General features: G+C 42.4%; 1 protein-coding gene across 1 annotated transcript in view; it reads right to left on the bottom strand.

Annotated features, from left to right (window-relative positions):
* PDGFRL (platelet derived growth factor receptor like) overlaps positions 1–15,388 on the bottom strand; it is a 42,516-nt gene extending 27,128 nt beyond the window's left edge. Inside the window, exons 1-2 of the mRNA XM_051966323.1 lie at positions 15,241–15,388; positions 8,295–8,592 (exon numbers count right to left, since the gene is read on the bottom strand). Of these exons, the coding sequence (XP_051822283.1) occupies positions 8,295–8,592; positions 15,241–15,343 (401 nt within the window). The 5' untranslated portion in view covers positions 15,344–15,388. The remainder of the gene's footprint in view (positions 1–8,294; positions 8,593–15,240) is intronic.
* Between the last annotated feature and the right edge of the window lie 8,150 nt (positions 15,389–23,538).

Consider the following 23,538-nt stretch of genomic DNA (forward strand, 5'->3'; position numbering starts at 1 on the left):
CTTTGCTCATCTGTGAAATGAAAGTGTTAGAATAATAGGTGTTTGAGGTGCCTTCCCAGTTTATGATCCCTCTCTCCAAATCCAAATCACTTACCAAGTTCTAGTGATTCTCTCTCACTTTTAACCCGTCCCCTTGTTCACATCCACACTTCCTTTCATCCACACTCCTGCCTGGTCCTCCTGCTTCAATCCGCATCCCTCTCAGTTTAGTGTGGCAAAAAGCATAGAGGGCTGGGCCTTCAGCAAGTGGCACTCTGCCATCCTCTCCCTACTTTCTAGCTTTGTATCATATCATATCCACACTATCGATGTTCCTAGAAAGAGGGTGTCAATCTACTTATTATCCTTGTACTTCCCCAACCAAAAGCCCCTCTCTGGTCACCAGTCCCCTATGTATAACGTCTCCACCAATAGAATTTAAGCTTTTTGAGGGTGGGAACTATTACGTTTTTTATGCATAGCAAGTGATGGAGACTGGATTTGAACACTGGGTATGTATTCCACCAAATGGTGCTTCCTCTTATGTATCATCTTATGTTTGAGTAATAGTGATGATGATAATGATAATAATAATAACTAACATTTGCATAGCACCTTAGGGTTTGTAAAATGCTTTATAAATGTGATTTCATTTGACCTTATGCAACGAAGTAGGTTATTATCCCCATTTTACAGATGAGCAAACTGAAGCAAACAGAGATTAAATGACTTCTGCAGGGTCACACAGTTAGTAAGTACCTGGGGGTGGATTTGAATTCAGTGTTTCTGACTCCAAATTGGGCATTCCTAACTGTCTATGTACACTTACTTATATATACCTCTCAAGACCCCCAGACTAGACTGCAAGGTCTTTAAGGGGAAAGACTGTGTCAATGTTGTTGTTGTTGTTGTTTTTTTTTTAAATTCTACTCCTCTACTTAACATTAAGTCTACGTGGTTGATTAATAGGGCTTGATCTGAAAAAATGCACCAAACCATGGACTTGGGATTCACCTTACAGATTTCTCACTCACTGTCACAATGGAACTAAAGGAATATCTGTTGAACCTGGATGTGAAAAGGGTTGATATCAGAGGGGTTTTCTCATGCAGGGCTCAGAGCTCTCTGGGGAGTCTGCTCTGCTCCTAAATGGCTTCAGGGAAGGATCCCTTTTGTCCTTTTGCTCCCTCTCTCCTCACTTGGAAGTATGATATGGCAATCCTGACATTCGCTTTGACTAGGAATGAGGTCTGCTCCCTTCTCTTTCTAAACCAAAGAGGTAGCATTCATCTCATGGGACCACCAAAATTTCTAAAGCAATTAGAAATGTCCCAACCCTGTTACCTCAAGAGTAAGCATGTTCCAAGTCACATAAGTGTCTCTTCTAAAATTTCACATCTTGAGCTAGAAAGGACATCAGAGATCATTTAATTGAATCCCCTGATTTTATAGATGAGGAAATTGAGGGGAAGTGATTTGGCCAGGGTCATACAGGTAGTAAACATTAGAAGATGAACAGAGGAATTTGTATTTCATCTTAAAACCAAAGAGCAGAATAAAAATTTAAAGAAAAAATTCTTCCTAAAAGAAACCTTGAAAAGAAAACTCCCAGAAATATCATAGCCAAATTCTAGAACTCCCAAGTAAAGGAGAAAGTACTTCAGGCAGCCAGAAAGAAGAATTCAAATACTGTGGAGCCACAGCCAGGATCACACAAGCTTTAGCAGCATCCATGTTAAAGGAGCAGAGAGGTTGGAATGATATTCTGGAAAGCAAAGAAGCCGGGATTATAATAATGAATAACCTAGCCAGAAAAATTAACTTTAATTCTTTGGTTGAAGGTGGTGGTGGGAAATGGACATTCAATGAAATAGAGGACTTTCCAGCATTTCTGACAGAAAAATCAGAGCTGAGTAGAAATTTCACATTTAAACACAAGACTCAAGAGAAGTGTAAAAAAGTAATCATTAAGGAGAGATCATAATGGAATAAATAAAAATCCTTTCTTATATGGAGAGAGGATACATGCAACATCATCACTAATCATTTTGGAGAGCAATTTGGAACTTTGCCCAAAGGGCTATCAAACGGTGCATACCCTTTGATTAAGTAGTATCTCTACTAGGTCTATATTTTAAAGAGATCATAAAAAAGGGAAAGGGACCCACATGTACCAAAAATGCTTATAGCAGCTCTTTTTGGTAGTGTCAGGGAACTGGAAACTGAGTAGATGCTCATCAGTTGGAGAATGGATGAATAAGTTATGGTATATGAATGTTATGGAATAATATTGTTTTGTCAGAAATGATGAACAGTATGATTTCAGAAAGGCCCAGAGATACTTACATGAATTGATGCTAAGTGAAGTGAGTAGAAACAAGAAAACATTGTACACAGCAATTATGTGATGATTAACTCTGATGGATGTGGCTTTTTTCAACAGAGATGATTCAAACCAATTTCAATAAACTTGTGATGGAGAGAACCATCTGTATCCAGAAAGAGGGCTGTGGGGACTGAATGTGGATCACAACATAGTATTTTCACTTTTTTGTTGTTGTGTGCTTGATTTTTTCTTTCTCATTTTTTCCCTTTTTGATATGATTTTTCTGGTGCTGTATGATAAATATGGAAATATGTTTAGAAGAAATGCACATGTTTAACTTAGATTACTTGCTGTCTAGGGGAGGGGTGAGGGGAAGGGAGGAAGAAAAATTTGGAACATAAGGTTTTCCAAGGGTGAATGGTTAAAAACTATCTTTGCATGTATTTTGAAAATAAAAAACTATTATTTTAAAAAAGAGCATCACAATGGTTGTTAGAGGAAGTCTACTCCCCAGACACAAGGTCTCTGGGTATGGTTCTATTTTATTGGGATAGTCTCAAAAGAAAAAAAGGCAAGGTAAGAAAGAAAAATGCCCTGGGAGAAGGGAGGAAGGAAGAGGAAAAATGGGGGAAATCATCTTACAAAATGGGGTGCATAAAGAATTTGTGTAATGGAAGAGATGGAAGGAAATGAATAATACTTAAACTCTCTCATCTGAATTGGTTTAAAGAAGAAAGAATGCACATATTCACAGAGCTGGGTACAGAAATTCATCTTATTCAATATGGAAGTGGAAGGAAAGAAGGGGGAAGAGTCAACTAGAAAACTAATTAAATCAATGAACAATTTTGTCAAAGTTGAAGGAAATAAAACCCCCCCACAAAATAATCAGCATTTTTCTATGTAGCCAACAAAATCTAGCAGGAAGAGACAGGAAGAGAAATTCCATTTAAAATAACTACAGACAGAATAAAATATTTGGGAGTCCACCTGCCAAGATATATATAGGAACTATATGAGCATAATCACAAAACACTCTACACAAAAAAAGACTGATCTAAGTTATTGAAGAAATGTTCATAGCTTATTGGTAGGCCAAGTCAATGTAGTAAAAATTACAACACTACTTACATTAATTTACTTATCCAGTGCTTTACCTATCAAACTACCAAAGAATTACTTTCTAGAGTTAGAAAAATAAAAACAAAATTCTTCTGGAGGAACAAAAGGTCAAGAATATCAAGGGAATTAATTTAAAAAATGTGAAGGAAGGGAGCCTAACAGTACCAGATCTCAAACTATACTATATTATCCTTTGTTTAATCAAAACAAATTGGGTACTGGGTAAGAAACAGAGAAATTGACCAGTGGATCAGACAAGGTACACAATATATAGAATTAATGCTCACAGTAATCTGGTATTTGATAAACCCAAAGACCCCAGCTATTAGGGCAAGAACTCACTATTTGACAAAAACTGTTTAGAAAACTGGGAAGTAGCATGGTAGAAATTAGGCATAAACCAACATCTCCCATTTTATGCTAAAAGATCTCAAAGTGGATCCATGATTTAGATATAAAAAGCGAAGGCAGAAAGAACAAAAGACAAAGAGGTTCGTGTGAGGTGATGTCAATAATTTTGATTATATAACATTAAAAAGTTTTTGCACAAACAACACTAATGAAGCTAAAATGAGAAGAAAAAGAGAAAATGGAGGAGGAAGGTGAATCTTTGAAGCAAATTTCTTTGATAAAAATCACATTTCTAAAATAGAATCAGCACTGAGTCAAAGAATTGTAAATTAAAAGGATGCCCATCAATTGCGGAATAATTTAATAACTTTTGGCAGAGAAATATAACAGAACACTGTTGTGCTGTAAGAAGTGATGAATTGGATGGTTTCAGAAAAATTGGAAAGATTTGAATAAACTGATGTAGAGGGTAGTGAGCAGAACCAGAAAAAATATAACTAGCAATAATGTAACAATAATCAACTGAAAAATTCAGTAACTCATACAATGACTAACCATAATTCCAAAAGACTCACAAAAATGCTATCTATGTCCAGATAGAGAATCAATAGACTCAAGCAGATTTTTCTTCTTATATTTTTCTTGCTTTTTCTTTGGAGGATGGGAACATGACTAATGTAAAAATATGTTTTGCATAATTACATGCATAATGGGTATCATCTTTCTTGCCTTCTCAGTGGGTGGGCAAAGGGATGGAATAAGAGAGAGAATTTGGAACTGAAAATATTTTTTTAAAAAGAACATTAAAAAAAAAAGAAAAATGCTACCATCTACAGATAGAGAACTGATGGACTCACATTGCACATTGAAGCATATTTTCACTTTATTTTTCTTGTTATTTTTCTCCTTTCCCAGATCATGGTCAATGCAGAAATATGTTTTGGATGATTTCATATGTATAATGGGTATCATATTTCTTGCCATCTTAATAGGTGGGGAAGGAGTGGAGGTCAATGGAGAGAATTTGGAACAGAAAATAAATTTATATTTTAGAAAGGAGGGGGAAGGACACATATATACAAAAATATAGCAGTTCTTTTAGTGGTAAAGAATTGGAAACTGGAGAATGCCTATCATTTGGAGAATGGCCGAACAAGTTATTGTAATGTGATGGAACACTACTGTGCTGTTAAACGGATGCAAGGGATACTTTCAGAAAAAACTGGGAAAACTTGTGTAAAATGATACAAAGTAAAGTGAGCAGAACCAGGAAAACAATGTACAGAGATAATAGTAATATTGTTTATTCAGTAAATTGATCAATACAATGACCCATCACAATTCTAAAGGACTCCTGATGAAAAATTCTGTCTTCCTCCAGAAAGAGAGAGTGAATAGATTCAAAGGTCAGATTGAAGAAGATTTTTTTTCTTTTTCTTCGTGTGTTTTGGGAATACTACTAATGTGGAAATGTGTTTTGCTTGACTACATATATTTGTCATGAATTTTATTTTTCTTGCCTTCTCAGTGGGTGGAGTAGGAGGAGCAGAGAGAGAATTTGAAGCTAAAAAAAAAAGAATAAAAAATCTTTGTGCTTTAAGCAAAAGGAAAAAAAAAAAAAGAAAAATCAACATCTCTGGAGAGGATGTATTAGAGCCTGGAATCAGGAGTTCAATCAGGAAACCATTGCACCAGCCTCATAGAGAGGGTCGTTTATCCAGAGCCAGCAGTACCCTACTTTCCCAGGGTGTCTCCCCAACATGGTGTTTCAGAAGGAGTCAGAAGCCTTGGATTCATAATCCCAGGATTCAAAATCCAGCCCTAGCACTCATGGGCTGTGTGACATTGGGTGAGTCTTACGAACCTTTTTTCCTTCATCTGCAAAGTGGGGCTAATGACCCCCTGTAGTGCCCATCATTCCTCAGGAGCTGGGAAAAGTTGTGGACCACTTGAAGGTGCTGCAGAAATGTGGTGTGGTGTCATAATGGCATTCTCAGTCCCATCACTCAAGGTGCACAGCTCTTCATACGTCACTCTTTGACCTCATACTAGTGACTCTCTTCTCAGGGGAGAGACTCCCCTGTACCAATTGAGAGTATGGATAGTGAGTATCCTCTGAACCAATGTCCTTTGAAGCCCCCAGATTTACTGACCAGCTTTAAGATTTATAAGGGTGAGCAGAGGATATATGATCATGTTGTTACTCAGTGTCTGGGACTTCTGATGCTACTCTGTTCCTTCCTGCCACCCTCCAGAGCCCTTATTTCTCCCTTTGAGGTGGCCAGCAAAGCCCATTTTGTTTAATCTTTCCATTCTCTCTGTGATGTCTTCCAGCTGTGAATTTCACCCTAATCCTGACCCAAAGGGCAGCTTGGGCACAAACCCCACAAGCACAATGGCAGACAAGCTATCATTGAAGACCTCTATGAAATGGGGGAGTATGACAGTGCCAGGGACATAAGATTGAGGAGCAACCAAAGGCAGCCCCCATGAGGATATGGGGTCCTTCAAATCCTAAGAAAATCAGGGGAAGGACAAGCATCCAGGGAACAGGGTAGGCATTCTGGAAACCCAAAGAGTGGGTTGGGAAGAGAGGGATTGGAATCTTCCCCACTGGAGGGCCAGTCCCCATGAGACCACTTAATGGCATGGTAAGCCCAGTAAGCCCAGATCCTAATTCATATCAGTGTCTGTCTGCTCCTAGAAAGGCTGGCCTGACCCCCAGACAGAAACCCACACGGGCTTCTGTTCTCATTGTCAAGCATCCTGCTGCCACTGAGGGCCGCTGCCCTTGGATAAAGCTGACAGCTATAAAGTAGCCCCTGAATGCCATCTAGTGGACCCTGTTCTGACATCCTTCTGCAAAAGGCTCCCAGAAACGATTTGAGTAATAAGTAGAGGGCTCTAGAGAGCCTTTCCTGGTTCCCTCTTTATCGATCAGACTACCCTCTCCAATGTCCATGAGGCTTCTGAGTGTCCTAACCCACAGAATTCCTTTCTTACCCCTCCCCGTCCCCAATACTTGTGATCACTGTAAAGTAGAAAGGGGAAGGTGGCTAAGATGTCCCTGAGGATCTCAGTTGCTCAATTCCTAGGAATAAAATCTCAACAGAACTTCCCAACTCAATGGAAAAGCTTTTATGGGAAGCCAAGGCTGGCATTCTGGGCAATTCAGGGCAGCTGGGTTAAGGCCACGGTACCCATGAAACAATCAGGAGACTCCTGGGATGAATATTGCCTCTGACATTTTCTGGCAATGAGCCCCTCTATGGGCTTTCCTGCTCTCAAAGAGAAAGGGAGTGCCTATTTTCCAGGGCTTTTAGTGAAGCTCTAATATCTATAAAATGCTTTTCAGGCCTTTTGAATTGACAGCTATTATGACTTACACGTGGGCTCTCCCACATGCAAATCCCCCCTTCCTCTCTGGACCTTCCTGAAGTGTAAATGAATGCTGATGATGACCAATTCCAATTCTTTTAATAACACCGCACGCTCTCTAGCACTTCCCTCCAAACCATGAAGACATTCATGGCTTGCTTTTGTGACTGCAAAGAGCTGTGCAGGCCCTTTCTCTCTAGAGCTTCCTAGCATGCTAGTGAGGCAGGCAGCTGGAGGGGACTGGGGTTCAGAAGGGGCAGTGTCACCCAGCTCATAATTATTAGTGCTTGGGAGAGAGCCCAACTTCCCTGATAACAAGGCCAGCATTTCTTCCCCAACTGGTGGCAGCTCAAGGGAGACACAGCCTAGTGGGCATTTCCCGAGACGTACCCCAAATGGGAAATATTCATTTAGATCACAGCTTCTTAATTTTTTTCCACTTGCAACTCCTTTTCACCTGAAAAATTTTTACATGACCCCACATATAAAATAGGTATACAAATCAAACATTTACTGATATTAAATCAGTATTTCATAACCCCACATTCAGTTACAAGATCCCATAAGGAGTTGCAACTCACAGTTTAAAAAGCTGGAATTTAGACCAAGATTTCTGCTAATTGGAATACTTTTACTTGAATGAAAGAAAGAAATTCTAGCTAAAAATCACTAACAGAATAAAAGAAATCAGAATTTCTCAGTCCAATAGTTTTTTAAAAATAAAAGAAATCAGAATTTCATAACTCCACATTCCACAAGATCTCATATGGGGTTGCAATTCACAGTTTAAAAAGCTGGGATTTAGTATATATATATACTATATACTTCCCTATATTATTATATACTATAGTATATATATAGGGATTTAGACGAAGATGTCTACTAATTGGAATAATTTTACCTGAATGAAAGAAAGAAATTGTAGCTAAAAATCAGTATTTCTCACTCCAAGGTTTCTAGTAACTAGAATAGTTTTTAACAGAATAAAAGAAATGTATTCTGGCTAAAAATGAACAACTTTCACTCTGGCAAGCCATTCCTTCCTTACAGGTGGGAGGTCCTAACCCTCCAGATGACCTCAATAAATTTTGAGTGCAGAGGACAGATTTGGCCTACCAAGAGAAAGCAGCAGGCTTACCTGAGCCGTGAGTCCTTAAAGGTGTCCAGGTACTCAGGATAATGCCATTGGATCTTGTTCCCCTTACATCTCAGCTCCAGAGACTGGCCAGCAGCAAGACTCAGGGTAGCGGCTGGTTTCTGGAAACGCCCCTTCTCCATCACCTGCATCATGATAGATGAGGTTTTGGACACGGTGGCTATGGAGTCCCTATCCTTCCCTGGAGCCAGAGTCGGCTTCCCTCGCTTATTGGCCGGCTTGATCTTGTTCTCTCCTGGCTCTTTGGGCCTCTTGCTTTTGGCAGATGCTTGGCCAGCAGCTAAAGGGAGGAAAGAATGATGCTGTCATATCAGGTCCTCTTGGAAATAACTGAGATTGCCTATGGCCAGATGAGGAATATAGGTGCATCGGCCTGCTGGAGCCAGTCACTTCCCTCTTAGTCTGTCTGTCACAGACTCAGGAGCTACACTGTCTCAGGAAGAGCTGGGACCAGAGAGAAAGAGGTCCCCACTAAAGCTGATGTCCTTTCTTCTGTACCTATCATCTTGGTGGGCTCCAGAGTCCATGGGCACTCCCTTGGCCCAATCACTCCAAACTGTACCAACTCTAGGCTACTGGAAAATATTACAATCAGAATGAAAATCTGACTACACTATAGATCTCTCTATATATCTAGAGTAGAGAAGGGGGTTCTTAACCTGATATTTGCAGAACCCAAGGTTGGGGTAATTAATCAGTCAGTCAACAAACATTTATTAAGCACCTTCTATGTGCCAGGCAATATGCTAAGTGCTGGGGCAACACAAAGGCAGAATAGATTTTCTGCCCAATAGGGGAGCAAACAAGGTATTTCCAAAGATCCAGTAAATTATGGCTTTATTTTCCATTAAGTTGTTACTGAAATTTAACATTTCCTTCCATGATGAATGTAAGCTCATTCCTCTTAGGAGGAGCCCCCAGACTTCATGTGTTTGCCAAAGGGGGTCAGGGCACCAGCTTGGGACACTTTTCACAGATGACACTGTATTCTACAAAGCCAAACTATTGGGTCCTTTTTATTTCTGTTTCCCTTCAAGGTGCCACAGTCCCAAGCTAGAAGGGACTTTAGAACTGCTTGGGCATTTTATAGAGTCCCAGAGAGAGCCAGGCTACAGCTCAGGTCACACAGAAATTAGAAACTCAGGCATTTCTGCCTTAACAGATCATTTGCACACAGTGCCACACATTAATGAAGCTCTGGAATACATAGGAAAGGAGAGTATTAGGAGTATGTGTGGGAATAAGGGTTAGACTTATGGCCCACCTTTGAGAAGTTGGGGTCCAGCCTGCTCCTGGCAGGCAGTGTGAAGGGTTTGCAGGTTGTCACGGGACATTGGAGTGACATGGTAACTCCTGCCTGACACAATGGCCTAGAGTTAAATGGTACCTGGGAGCCCAAAGCATCCTGGCACTCCAGAAGGGGAATTGTGCATGGGGGAAGAATACCTGACTTGGAATCCAAGTGGGAAGGCTGAAGGTAACAAGCTGTGCACATCCTTTGAAGCCAGCAGCTTTTCTGACACTCAGCTTCCTCATCTGGACAGGACAGCTTGAATGTTTGCTGGTCAACCATCACATGGCCCTTTAAGATTGGCAAAGCCCGTTGGACACATTACCTTATTTGACCCTCACAGCTTTGCAAAGAAAGTGGCCTAAATTCCCACATCTTCAGACCTGCATCTCCTATGCCAGGCCCACCCCTACAGAGATCAGAATCGGAAAGACACTGCTGGGATATCTCTAGCAACATTTTTGTGGTTGGCAAGATCTAGAAATAGCAAAGAGAGTATGGCATGTGATGGTAATGAAATACTGTTGCTCTGCAACCCATGATGAATATGGAGGCATTTGAGAACTGATGTAAAGTGAAGTGAGCAGAATCAGGAAAATAACTTCCAGGATGATGGCAACAATGTAAACAGAAAGAACAACAACTGATGCAAAGTGAAGTGAGCAGAACCAGGAAAAACATCTAAGATGTTGGCAACAATATAAACAGGAAGAACAGCAACAAATCTTCTCCTTCTCCTGCTCCTTCTCCTCCCTCTCCCTCTTTTTCTCCTTCTTCCTCTTCCTCCTCTTTCTCTTCTCTCTCTGTCCCTCCTATCTTCCCCTCCTTCCCTTCCTCCAGAGGGACCTCATTCCACTTTGGGATGACTCTGTTAGGCAGGTTTTCCTGATTCAAGTCTTCCAACATTTTATTCCTCTACCAGTTATTCCCAGCTAGGAAGACTTAGCTCATGGTTTAATTTGCCTTTGCCTCAGTTTCCCCCACATGACATGAGGGAACTAGCCTTGGTGACTTTTTGTCCTTCCCTGCTCTTGTTTCTAGGAACCTGTAAGAGTGCATGTGTACAAGAGGACTGTGGGCAGTGTTACTACGGGGCTTATATCCCAAAGAGATATTAAAGAAGGGAAAGGGACCTGTATGTGCCAAAATGTTTGTGGCAGCCCTGTTTGTAGTGGCTAGAAACTGGAAACTGAGTGGATGCCCATCAATTGGAGAACGGCTGAATAAATTATGGTATATGAATGGTATGGAATACTATTGTTCTGTAAGGAATGACCAGCAGGATGAATACAGAGAGGCTTGGAGAGACTTACATGGACTGATGCTAAGTGAAATGAGCAGAACCAGGAGATCATTATATACTTCAACAATAATATTATATGAGGATCAACTCTGATGGAAGTGGCCATCTTCAACAATGAGAGGATCCAAGTCAATTCCAATTAATCAGTGATGAACAGAACCAGCTACACCCAGCGAAAGAACACTGGGAAATGAGTGTGGACCACAATATAGCATTCACACTCTTACTGCTGTTGTTTGCTTGCTTTTTGTTTTTCTTCCCAGGTCATTTTTACCTTCTTTCTAAATCCAATTTTTTCTTGTGCAGCAAGACAATTATATAAATACGTATACATATATTGTATTTAACATATACTTTAACATGTTTAACATGTATGAGACTACCTGCCATCTAGGAGAGGGGGTGGGGGAAGGAGGGGAAGAGTTGGAACAGAAGTTTTTGCAAGGGTCAGTTAGCCATGCATATGTTTTGTCAATAAAAAGCCCTATAATAAAAAAAAGAGGATTGTGGAGGTTCCCCCTTGCTTCCTGTCTGGAGGAAAAATACCTCCAGATAAGCCTGGGGAAGCCCATGGCTCATTTGGAGAGGCACATGTTTCTTGGATTTTCCCCAGAACAGGAGATTTCCTCCCTTCTCTGAGCTCTCAGGAGCCAGCCCCTGCGGAAGGAAAGTCTGTCCCACTCCATGCTGCCAGATCTGAGGGAAGGAGATGGAGAAGGGCCCCCACTCATACTCTTTCTCCAAGCTATTGAAAAAGTGCGTGCAGACAGCAGAGGCTTTCTTTAGGAAGTGGGGGATGAGATGCAGGGCATGGGAAGTGGAGGGAGACTCTGGGGACAAGCAGAGGCTCTGTGTCTGCCACTTTCTGGCTATGGGCACTGGCGCTACTCACAGAAAATATTTGAACCCACCAGGCATGAATCTGGCCCTAAATCCATTTCCTGGACAATCAGTGCATAGTCATCTGGGCCCAAGAACCGTGCCAAAAGCCTGGAGGACCCCAAACAACAGAAGGGGTAGAAACGATCTGTCTCTCAGATTGAAGCTCTGATCCAATTTCAAGCAGGGGGTCTGATGTGGGCATCCTCTGCTCACACATTGATGGCTAGGGGAAGGTGATGGCCTGGATAGGGTAGTAAGGAGGGGAAATTGTCTGCAAAACCTCTGCAGGCAGGAAGCCAGAGCGCACAGATTCTTCTGTTGAGCCAGCACCTCCAACTGCTCCTTCAGACCCCACTGGACCCTTCACCCAGGTTGGCTCCCGGTTCTGTAAGCTGGTACACACACACACACACACACACACCACACACACACACACACACACACGGAGGCAGTCAGGCCTTTTCCCAGGCAGCATCTAGCCAGCAGACCTGAACTCGGGTCTCCTCACAGGCCCAAGGCTGGCACAATTGGTTTGCGATGGGTATCGGTAGAGGCTTTGCTCTCCCAAGTGTGTCTCTCATGGTAATGAACCTGCCTTTGCACAGGCTATTATTACTGGGCAGATGCTGGGCAACTCAGAAAAGGAGAGACTGGTCAGGATGGACAAGAAGATGAAAAGCATGGTCCAGCAGGGCAGTTGGACCTGCCATCTTTTTATGCAGCCAGTCAGAAATAGCAGAGATGTGATCGACCACTGCTCCTTCTGCCTCCTCAGAGTGGGTGGGCACCTCATAATCCTCAAAGAGCCAGATTCACATCTCACCAAGCCTCATGATCCACTTCGTGAGAGAAAACAGTGGGTATTATCATCCCCAAATTTAGAGATTGAAAAACTGAGGCCCAGAGGGGGCAATGGGCATAGGATCCCGAGTCCAGAGTTGAAAGGGACCTCACAGGCCACAGAGCCCAATACTCCCTTTTTTTAAAAAAATAACTTTTTATTGATAGAACTCATGCCAGGGTAATTTTTTACAGCATTATCCTTTGCATTCACTTCTGTTCCGATTTTTCCCCTCCCTCCCTTCACCCCCTCCCCCAGATGGCAAGCAGTCCTTTACATGTTGAATAGGTTACAGTATATTCTGGATACAATATACGTGTGCAGAACCGAACAGTTCTCTTGTTGCACAGGGAGAATTGAATTCAGAAGGCATAAATAACCCGGGAAGAAAAACAAAAATGCAAACAGTTTCCAATACTCCCTTTATGCAGATGAGAAGAATGAGACTCAGAGAATCCTATGTTCCTAGGCGCAAGACTGGGGTGGGAAGGAGCCTTAGAAATGAATTAATCCAACACTCTTATGGAGGAGATGAGGAAACTGTGGCCCAGAGGAATTGTGTCTGCAGATCAGATTTAAGCACTAGAAAGGACCTAGTCCAGCCCATTTTTCAGAAAAAGAAATTGAGGCACGTAGGAGAAAGACTATCAGCCCTGTAGTCCCCATGGTGGAAGAGACACATCCACACTGGCGCACACAAGAGTCCTGGTGGCCAGCAGGAGGCCAGATGGCAACGTTCCCAAAACATACCCTCTTGGTGGCGGGGCCGGCCTTTCTGCAGGAGGGCATTCTTAGTCCCCCAGCAAAGTGAACTGCCGGGTCAGGCTCACACAGCTAGGAAATGTCTCAGACGGGATTCACACGCAGACCTCCCCAAGTCCATCAAGCACCCCCTGGCGGCCTCTGCCATCACTGCAGTGAGCACCCTTACCTTCTCTCTGCAGTCACCATAAACTACATTTGTTATATCAAAGACTCGGAAATCAGAAGCGACTTTCAGGCCCCCATGGCCCAGCCTCCAGAGCTAGAATCCCTCAACCTCATTCCCAGCAGGTGGGCCATCCATTCTTTACTCCCCACCTCTCCAGGAAGCCTCCTTAGAAGGGTTTCCTGAATCCATCCTCAATTGGTCGTTTTGTTATTCCCCTCCTCTCCCCACCATCCCACAGCCACATCCCTATAACTGCTAGTCCTGCCCTCAGGGGTCAAGCTGGCAGAACAGGCCTGATCCCAGCTCCTAAAAACAGCACTCACATCCCCAACGAACCCTCTCTTTTCTAGGAACCAGAGCCCAGTTCCTTCAAACAGTCTCCATCATGAGACCCAGGCTCCAGGCCCTTCACTGCCCTGGTGCCCTGCTCCTCCAGCCTCCTCTGGCTGCTCTCCAGGGGAATGGTGTCCAGATGAGGTGGGATGCAGGCAGAGGAAAGTGGGACCTTCCCTCCTGGGTCTGGAAATCGTCCCCTGTCAACGGAAGCCACGAAGACATCTGCTTCTTTGAATGTTACATCTCTCCTGCTCCTCCCTCAACCACTGTCATGATCACTGTCGTTGACATTATAACCTCCCTTTTTTCTTTCTCCTCCTCCTCCTCCTCTTCCTTCTTCTCTTCCTCCTCTTTTCCCTCCTCCTTCTTTTCCTCTTCCTCCTTCTCTTTCTCTTCCTTCTCCTCCCTAGCAAAGTCCTCAGGAGCACAGGACCAGAAGGCTCCCCTAAGGCATGCTGGGGCATCAGGGCACAGAGGGGACCCACCAGTCTCCAGGCTTTGCCTCAGGTCCTCTGCCTGCCCCCATCCTGTCACCATGGAGTGCCTCAGCTTTTCTGGGTGCACATGCCCGGCTGCTGCCCCCCCATTCCAGCAAAGGCTGCCTCTCCCCCCCGACCAAGTTTTTCACTTCTCCGTCCCTGCCCCTCCTCTTCCCCTGCCCCCCAAATGCTCCCCACCTCCCGCTGAAGCCTTCGGGGAAAAGGAATTCAGCACCTCCCCAGCAGCCGATTCCACTTGGATCAATTCTGGGGGTCAGCTTTTTTCGCTTTGGGGAAAGCCCCGCAAAATGTGCTCTCTGGAGTCAAAGGACCTGGGTTCAAATCTCCCACCGTGCCACTGGCTGTCCAGGTGAACTCGGGCCAGCCCTGCTCTTTCCCACACCTCCATCACACACTCCCCCTCTCCCCCCCGCCCTTTTTTCCAGGTCGGGCATCGCATATATTGGGATGGGGGGAGGGAGCTCCCAGCTAAGTGCGGCAAACTTCTTGCGGTCCCTCCCTGGTTGGACGCGTGCAGCTCGGACAATCCAGGGAGGGGGTGGACCTGTCCCCTCCTCCCACCTCCCACCCAAGGCTTCTGAGCCCTTACCCCCGGGGTGGGAGAGCAGCTGCAGGGGTGGGTGGGAGACTCCGTTCCCAGAAATGGGGAGGGAGGGCTCCCTTCCCCCTCCTTAGACACGTGGACACGGACTGGACTGGCAGGGATGCTGCGTGGATGGATTAGACACGGCGGTAGTATCCAGTTTGGGGGACTCCATCCTCGGCGGAAATCTGTGCCGGAGCTCGGAAGCCAATGTCCCCCCCACTCCCAGCCCGCAGCCCCCCACTTCAGTGCAGCCCTCACCTGCAGACAGTGCCTCTGGCAGCAGCAGCAGCAGCAGCAGCAGCGAGGGGACGAGGCGGGGCCCCCCAGACCACAGCATCTTCCTCTGCAGCCCCAGCCCCATCTCCGTGCTCAGCCCCAGCCGCCTCCCAGTCCCCCCCGCCAGGGCAGAACTCCGTTTGAGAGTGAGTTGGTCGGCTAAGCGGAGGGTTCTTCACCTGCCCTCTGGTGGCCACTCTCGGGAAGGGCGGAGAGGAGGGACTGGGCGGGCCCTGGCTGCTGCCCCGGGCTCTTGATGGACCCAGAGACCCGCCAGTACCCGCAAGTGAGAGAGGACACTCGGCATCAGCCGGAGGCAGGGATCTCCTCAGGGTCACCTCTAGCAGCCAAAGCCGGACCGCAGACTCCACCTGTACCGAGCCCTTTGGTTTTACAGGGGAGGAAACTGAGGCCGCAGGAGGGGAAAACACCTGCCCAAGGTCACTCCCGGTAAGTGGCACGGCCTGGATTCCAGGAATTGATGTAAGCTCCTCTGGCTCCTATCAAAGCCATTTTATAAACAAGCTCCGATTAAGTACTTGCTGGGTGCCAGGAGTTATGGGGCGCCCAAAGGCCAAAGGAAAATAGTCCCGGAAGCCTTTGGTGTGCCCCCAATCCTACTGCTCTTGTTGGTCATCTTCTTTATTCTCACTGGCTTGTTTGTCCGTCCTTATTGGCATGTTAGGGGAGACCCCATTAGACTGGAAGCTTCTTGAGGGCAAGTTGTATTTTTTTTTTTTTTTTTTTTTTGCTTTTCTTTATATACTGGCATGGTCCCTGACACACAGTAGGAGCTTAATAAATGCTTAATAGATGTGACCAACTTTTACCAGAAAGTCTTTATTGATTCCCTAAGTCTGTAACTATTAGCTTCCCAGGTCTTAGCACAGTGCCTGGTAAATATTAGGCGCTGAATCCTTCTTGACAAATCAAGAAGATTGCATTCTATAGAAGAGATAAGAGATAGCTATAAATAAATCTTCTCTTTGTCTCTCTCCCCCCCCTCTCTTTCTGTCTCTCCCATCTCTGTCTCTTTATCTCTCTTTGTTTCTCTTTGTCTCTATCTCTGTCTCTCTGTGTCTCTCTCTCCTCTCCTTCCCTTCCTCTTCAAGTCCATCTCTCTCTTCCCCTCTCCTTCTCTCTCTCTCTCTCTCTTCTCTCTCTCTCTCTCTCTTCTCTCTCTCTCTCTCTCTCTCTCTTCTCTTTCTGTCTCTCTTCTCTCTGTCTCTGCCTCTCTGAGTTTTTGTGTCTCTCTATATGCCTTGCTTTATCTCTCTCTGTCTCTCTCTCCTCTCTTTCTGTCTCTCCCATCTCTGTTTCTGTCTCTGTGTATCTGTCTCTGTCTCTCTGTCTCTGCCTTTGTCTCTGTCTCTCTCTGTATGTATTTCTCTTCTGTTTATGTATCTATATATAAATAACATACAGAAACAGAATAAAAACAAGGCAGTGTTGAGGAAGACATTAAGGCAGGGAGCCATTGGTTGAGGTCTAAAAAGGTTTCATGTAGATGGAGGCATCTGAGCCTCTGAGTAGTGAAGGAAGGGATTCTGGGAGAGACAAGGGAGGTAGGAAGGTTTTCCAGGAATATTAGGCAGCCAATGGAAAATTCACAGAAGTGGAAGGAACATCAAAAAGTCCATTCTGCCGCGATTATAGAGTGAATAAAGAAAAATGAGATAAGAAGACTGTTTAGGAAAGTCACTTTAGTGGTTGAATGAGCAGAGACTGGAAGTAGGCAGGCCCTTCCTGTGCCACCCCCCCTCCCCCAGAAGGGAGCATCTTGGAGAAATACTGCAAAGGTGAACTTGATAAGCCTTGGCAACAGCTGGATGTTTGAGGAGACTAAAAAGGGGAAAATGAGTTTCATTGGACATCCATCACCTAGAGCTTGTTTTTTAAACTATATTTCAAACTTAAGATGTGTGTTTCTACATTGCTCTGCTCCTCTGAATCTCCTTCTGACCTTCCTCCTCTCCTGTGTATTTTTAAAACGTTTCATTGAGGCTTTTCTTCTTTTCCCCTTATATTTGTGTTATTGTCTTCCCTTTATTCTTCCAAAACCAAGTAAAAGGCTTCCCTGTAATAAGTATAGCACAGCATTCCCTCTCACACTCATTGGCAGGTGGGGTCCCAAAAGAAAGCTGACTACTTCTCCTTACACATACGGGGTAACTGAGGGCTTTGGTGGCTAGACTAAGGTACTGAACCACCTCATGAACCACCATCAAAGGAATCCTTATTGAGGATCAAATATCTAGCCATATTTATACTAGATCAAGTGAAATAATATTTGTAAAGTACTTAGCACAATGTCTAGCACACAGTAGGTACTTTTAATAAATGCTTATTCTCTGCAAGTGAGAAATACTTTTTTTTGACAATTTCAAAGCAATTTTATATGACTTGAATCTTTCATCATTAGTATAAACACTAAATAATAGTAGTCTGATTATGTGCAACCTGAAGATCCAAATGTGTTTAAAAGATATCAGTATGATTTTATTTTATTCTGCTATTTTTCAAGTTGGCTTTGTTAAAGTACTGTGTTTATATTTAATATTGATATTGCAGAATTTCATAGAAAAGATGGTGAAGCTGATCTAACTAAATAGACTATGAACATGACTTGGTGTGTTTTTTTAAAAAAATTTATGTTTTGAATATTTTATAATGTAGGAAAATCATTTGAAATATCTACTGTTCTTTACTAATTGTATTTCCTGAATAAATGTATGTTTATGACTTCTCTAAAAATGCTCACTCTCTTTCCTTTTCCTTTTCCCTTGTGCTTCTTTGTCTTGTGCTCCTGATCTGTTCCACTAATCAATATTTCTGATTTTTTCAACCACTACCAGGCAGTTTTGATGATCATTACTTTGAAATTTATTTTGACATCTGTTATTGCTAGACTTGCTTCCTTCCCACTTTTTTTCATGAATTCTTTTGAGATTCTTGAGCTCTTGTTTCTCCAGGAACGAAAAATGTTACTTTTATTCTAGTCACATAAAATTGCCCTTGGGAAATTTGAATGGCATGATACTGAATCTTTTCATGAATATTTTAATGTCACTTTTATTAAATTGGCAGGGCCCAAACATGAACAATTAGTACCTCTCCTCTTGTTTAGACCAATGTTGGTTCAATAAAGATTTTTTGGTAGCTGTATTCATAAAGTTGCTGTTATCCCTTGGAAAGTGGACTTTCAGGTGTTTTCTATAGACTGTGGTTAGTTTAAATGTAATTTCTGTTTAAATCTTTTTCTGTTGGGAATTTTTTTTTCTAATTTACAAAAAGGTTGAATGATCTTTGCATATTTAGTTTATATCCTGACATTTTATTGAAGTTATTAATTGTTTCAATTGATTTTTAGTAACTTTTTTCTGATTGTTTTCCCTTGATCTCTAATCTCCTTTATAATTTTTCTATTGTTCTTTGTTCCTTTCTGTGGAGATAAGCAGGTAAGGAATCATTGGATTTTATATATGAGGGAAATGACAGGACTTGAGTATACTTGGAATATTTGCCAGGGAGGGATATGAAGAAGTAGTGAAGAATCCCAGATGAGTCCTAGGATGTGAATTTGAGAGATTGGGAGGAGGGGGTGCCCTCTCCAGTGAAAAGGAAGATATTGAGGATTGGAGTGTTGAGGGAAAGATAAGTTCTGCTTTGAACATTTTGAGATTAAGATGTCTCTTGGATAACCAGTTCAAAATGTATGAAAAGCAGTTGTAAAGATAAGATTGTGTGAGAAATTTGTTCTTTCTTGTATTAAATAATTAATTATTGTATTAGGACCAAGGTTTCCCTCCTTTTCTACTCCCTTATCCAGAAACCAACCAGTGTAGGAAATCTCTCTTCCCCAAGTCAAGATCTAATCAGACAGTGAAAGAAAATTTAAGTTTGGGCTAATGGATATATTAATGATCATTGTGTTTGTTTAAACAGGTATGAGGAAATATTGAGTCTCTATTATGAAGACAGACGATATGGAAATTGATGTTTCTTTGACCAAAATTTGAGTGACCTAAGACACATATCCCAAGACCTTCATTTTAACATTGCCCACACCTTCCATTGTGTTAAGCAATCAGATTTGATCGCCATCTTTCAGGAATCCCTACTCTTTGAAGGGATGATCCCACAGGCACTAAGAATCTTTGGTCTAAAAGAGACAGCCAAATGACCATCCTTTTATTAATAAAGTGCTGATATCACTAATGAAATGATTAAATTACCCAGAAACTATGTCTCTTGAACCTTTTTAATTGTCACAATTGGAAGTCAGCACACATAGGGCAGAATAGGAAGATTTGAAGGATGGTAATTAAATCAACAAATCATTAGATCCATGAGAACTAAATTTATTGCTAAGTAAAATAATATAAATAAAGTAAAATAAATAGGATGGAACCTTGAAGGATACCTAAGGTCAGTGAGTATAATCTGGATGAAGAGCCAGGATAGACAGAATCAAAGACATCTATGGAGAAGAGACTGATTGCCAGTGAGCTGTGAGTAGTCAAGAAGGATGATAACTGAGAAGAGGGCATTAGATTTGGCTGTTAACAGGACATAGGTAATTTTGGAGAGGGCTTGTGCATTTGAATGATAAAGTTAGCCAAAGTAGGGTTGAGAAAAGAATGAGAGAAAAGGGAGTGGAGGTGCCCATTATAGAACACCTTCTCCAAGAGTTTAGCTACCAAAGAGAAGGAGAGGACTCAAGCTCTTAGGGATGGAGTCCGAAAGACTTCTTCGTGAGTTCAGATTCAGCTTCAGACACTATAGCTGTGTGAGCCTGGGCAAGTCACTTAAAGCTGTTTGCTTCAGTTTCTTCATTTGTGAAGAGTGAAATGACAAACCTCAATCCTCAAATGGAGTCAAGAAAATCCCAAATGGGCTCACGAAGAGTCAAACATAACTAGAAATCCACTCAACAACAACAGGGAAATGGAAGTGGACGCTGGGGTTTGAATAATGACTCGTGGAGGTCAGAATTACTAGGTTTAGGAGAATGTGACTGGTGGGATTTTGCTATTTATTATGGAATGAGTTCTGGTAGGGTTAGTAAAGGTTTAGTCCCACAGGGGAGTCCTCACTGGACATTAGGCAGCTGAGGTGTGGGATGGGTTATGGGACTGATGAAATGTTTCTCTCCTTTCCCTGGAGGCAGGCCAAGCCAGGGGCAGGCCAGGAGACTGGAGGAGGGAGCACAATGAATCTTGTTTCTCTTCTTCCCAGGAAGTCAGGAATAGGCCAAGCCAGGAAATCTGTGGAGGGAACAGGATGAAATGGCATTTCTCTACTTCCCTTTCTGGCCAGTGCACGAAGGAATGGTGTTTCTCTCTTCCTTCTCAGTAAGCAGGGAAAATCAGGGAGAGGAGAAAAAAATGGCTTTTCTTCCCTAGTCTCTGACACTGCCTCTAGGAACAGGAAGCTGCAATTTGTAAAAGCCCTGGCTGGAATCAAAGGGTCTGGATTCCAATCCCACCTTTGACAAGTAACTATCATCTTGGGCAAATAAATTTCTGAAACTCCCTAGGTCTCGGTTTCCTTCCCTGAAAAGTGGAGATGTCTTCTGATGTCCTTTGTCATGGATTCACATATTTGGCTACTATATTTCCCTCTGGACTAATAGGGAAGATGTTTGTTTTGAAATCCAATTGAGATATGAACTTAATCAACAAGGGAGTAATTTCCATTCATGGACCCAGAACCATCTCTATAATCTTTAGAAAACCTTCAGTCTTGCAGAAGGTCAGGAACTTGGTTAGGATTTTTTTTCAATATTGATAACGAAATTTCTTTTCTTTTCTTCCTTTTTTTTTTTTTTTATTTTTTTTTATTTGCTGAGGCAATTGGAGTTAAGTAACTTGCCCAGGATCATACAGCTAGGAAGTGTTGAGACCAGATTTGAACTCAGTTCCCCCTGACTTTAGGGCTGGTGCTCTTTCTAGCTGTCCCAATAACTAAATTTCAACATAATTTGCTTCTTTTATAGTCCTCTACATTTTATTACATGCATTTAAAAACTTTTTTTTTCTAGTCAGGAGTCCCAGATTAACATGGGGAGAAAAAAAAGATTACAAAAAAGATTAGGAACTTCTGACTGAAAGCAAAACTGAGGAAGGGTTCAATTTAACAAGCATTTAATAAAGCATCTACTGTGTATTCTGTACTTTGCTGGGTTCTGACCTCAAGGAGCTTAAATTCCTCAGAGGGGACTGTGTGCTGTGTTCACAAATAAGTAAATCCAAAACCTATACAAAGTAATTTCGGTAATACTAACAACTGAGGCCATCAGAAAAGACATTAGGCAGGAAGTAGCATCTAACCTGTGCTTTGAACAGGTAGAATGGGCTTTCTGTAAGACAAAATTGAATCACAAGTACATTCCAGACTTCAGGTACAGCCTGTACAAAGATGGAATATTGGATTAGGGAATATTTTGTGGGTCAGATTGGCTAGAATGGAGAACACTTGAAAGGAAGTAATATGAAAAAGTAGGTGGGAACCATGTTATGCCAAACTGAAAATAGTGTATTTTATCCTAGAGGCAATGGGGAGCCATAGATTTATTTTTCAGTAAGGGAGTTGCAAAGAACTGTGCCTTTATTATCAATCAATCAAGTATAGATTTTTTTTTTTTTGGGTCAGCAATGTAGAAGATTGGTTGGAGATGGGGAATGGCTGAACAAATTGTGGTATACAAAGGTAATGGAATATTAATGTTTTATAAAAAATGATGAGCAAGCTAATTTAAAAAAGGCCTGGGAAGATTTCCATGAACTGATGCTGAGCGAAACAAGTAGAACTATTGTACACACTAAAAGCAAGAATGTGCGAAAATCAACTAGGAAAACTTGGTTCTTCTCAGTGATTCAGTGATCCAAAGCAATCCCAATAGACTTTGGATAGAAAATGCCCTCTGCATTCAGAGAAAGAACTAAGGAGAATGAATGTAAATCACATGCTATGTTCAATTTTTTTTCCTGTTTTTTAAAATCTTTCTCATGTTTTTTCCCTTTTGCTCTATATTTTATCTCCCAACATAATTCATAAAGTAATGTGTATTAAAATAAATAAATTTGCTAGAAAAAAGAATCAGGGATAGAAAAGACATGTTTGTGTATGTGGGGGGTGTATATGTATATATATATCTCTATATTTATACATAAATATATCTTTTCTTAACTGTCGTTTGCTTGGAATTGGGGGAATGAAAGGAGAGGGAAAGAATAAAGTAAACAAGGTGTGCAGCAGAGAAACAAAGAACACTTTATAAGGAAATAAAGAAAAAATGGACATTCATGAATATAATTTTTGCTCAATTCTTTCAAGGCCAGGGGACACTATGGCACTGTTGCTCCTTACCTTCCTCATCCTGATCCACTCCGGGAAAGTCTTCTGTGCCCTTCTAACTGGTCTTGCATTCGATGCTCTTTCCTAACAGCTCCCTTCCAGCTTTAGTTCTACGGGCTCAGCCTTCAACCTCCATGCTAACAAGTAACATCAGAGGGAACCTTGGCCCTGGTGACCACGATAGAAGAATGTTATTTTTCTGCTTCCAGACTTCAAACATTTATTTTTTATTCCTGTATCGTACTGAGTTAGGGAGATGGTGGAGACCCATTGTAACAATCAAGTAGGCTCGCATGTGAGGCCCCCAGAGGGCGCCAGAAGATGAGGCATTTTCCATTTCACCGTTAGTGTATCATTTTAGAACCCCAAAGCACCTCAGAAAAGACTACTTCAATCCCTCGTTTTACAGATAAGGGAACTGAGATCCAGAGAAGTCAGATGATTTGTCTAATTTCATCTAGGAAATAGCAGGATTCCTGATTCCAAATCTTTACCTTTGACTTCTAAATATCAAACCACCTGCATTGTGGAAATGGGAGTGGGGGGCTTTTTTGGGGCATGGAACCCCTAGGGGTGGAAGACAGGTCCAGTTATCACAATGTAGGGTCTGGCAGAGCTTGAGAGCTGGGGCACCAGAAAGGGAGAAAGAATAAAACAAAGAGAAACTTTGCTCAGAACACACTCTTCTTCCCGGAGCTCCCTCATCTTTAGGACCCAAAATATCAAGGTAAATGGAGAGTGAACTTCAACTACATCGTGGAATTGAGAGACATTCCTGAGTCCGTTTTGCGAATCTTTAGTGCATTTTCCCAGTGAGAAAATGAGTTCCCAATTTGGGGAATGCTGATATCAGACACCAGCTGGAGGAAATGAAGGGGTCCTTTGGCCTGGTCTAAAAGTCTGAGGGGACAGTTGTCCATT

Source organism: Antechinus flavipes, chromosome 6, assembly GCF_016432865.1.
Source record: "Antechinus flavipes isolate AdamAnt ecotype Samford, QLD, Australia chromosome 6, AdamAnt_v2, whole genome shotgun sequence".
NCBI classification, from domain to species: Eukaryota; Metazoa; Chordata; class Mammalia; order Dasyuromorphia; family Dasyuridae; genus Antechinus; species Antechinus flavipes.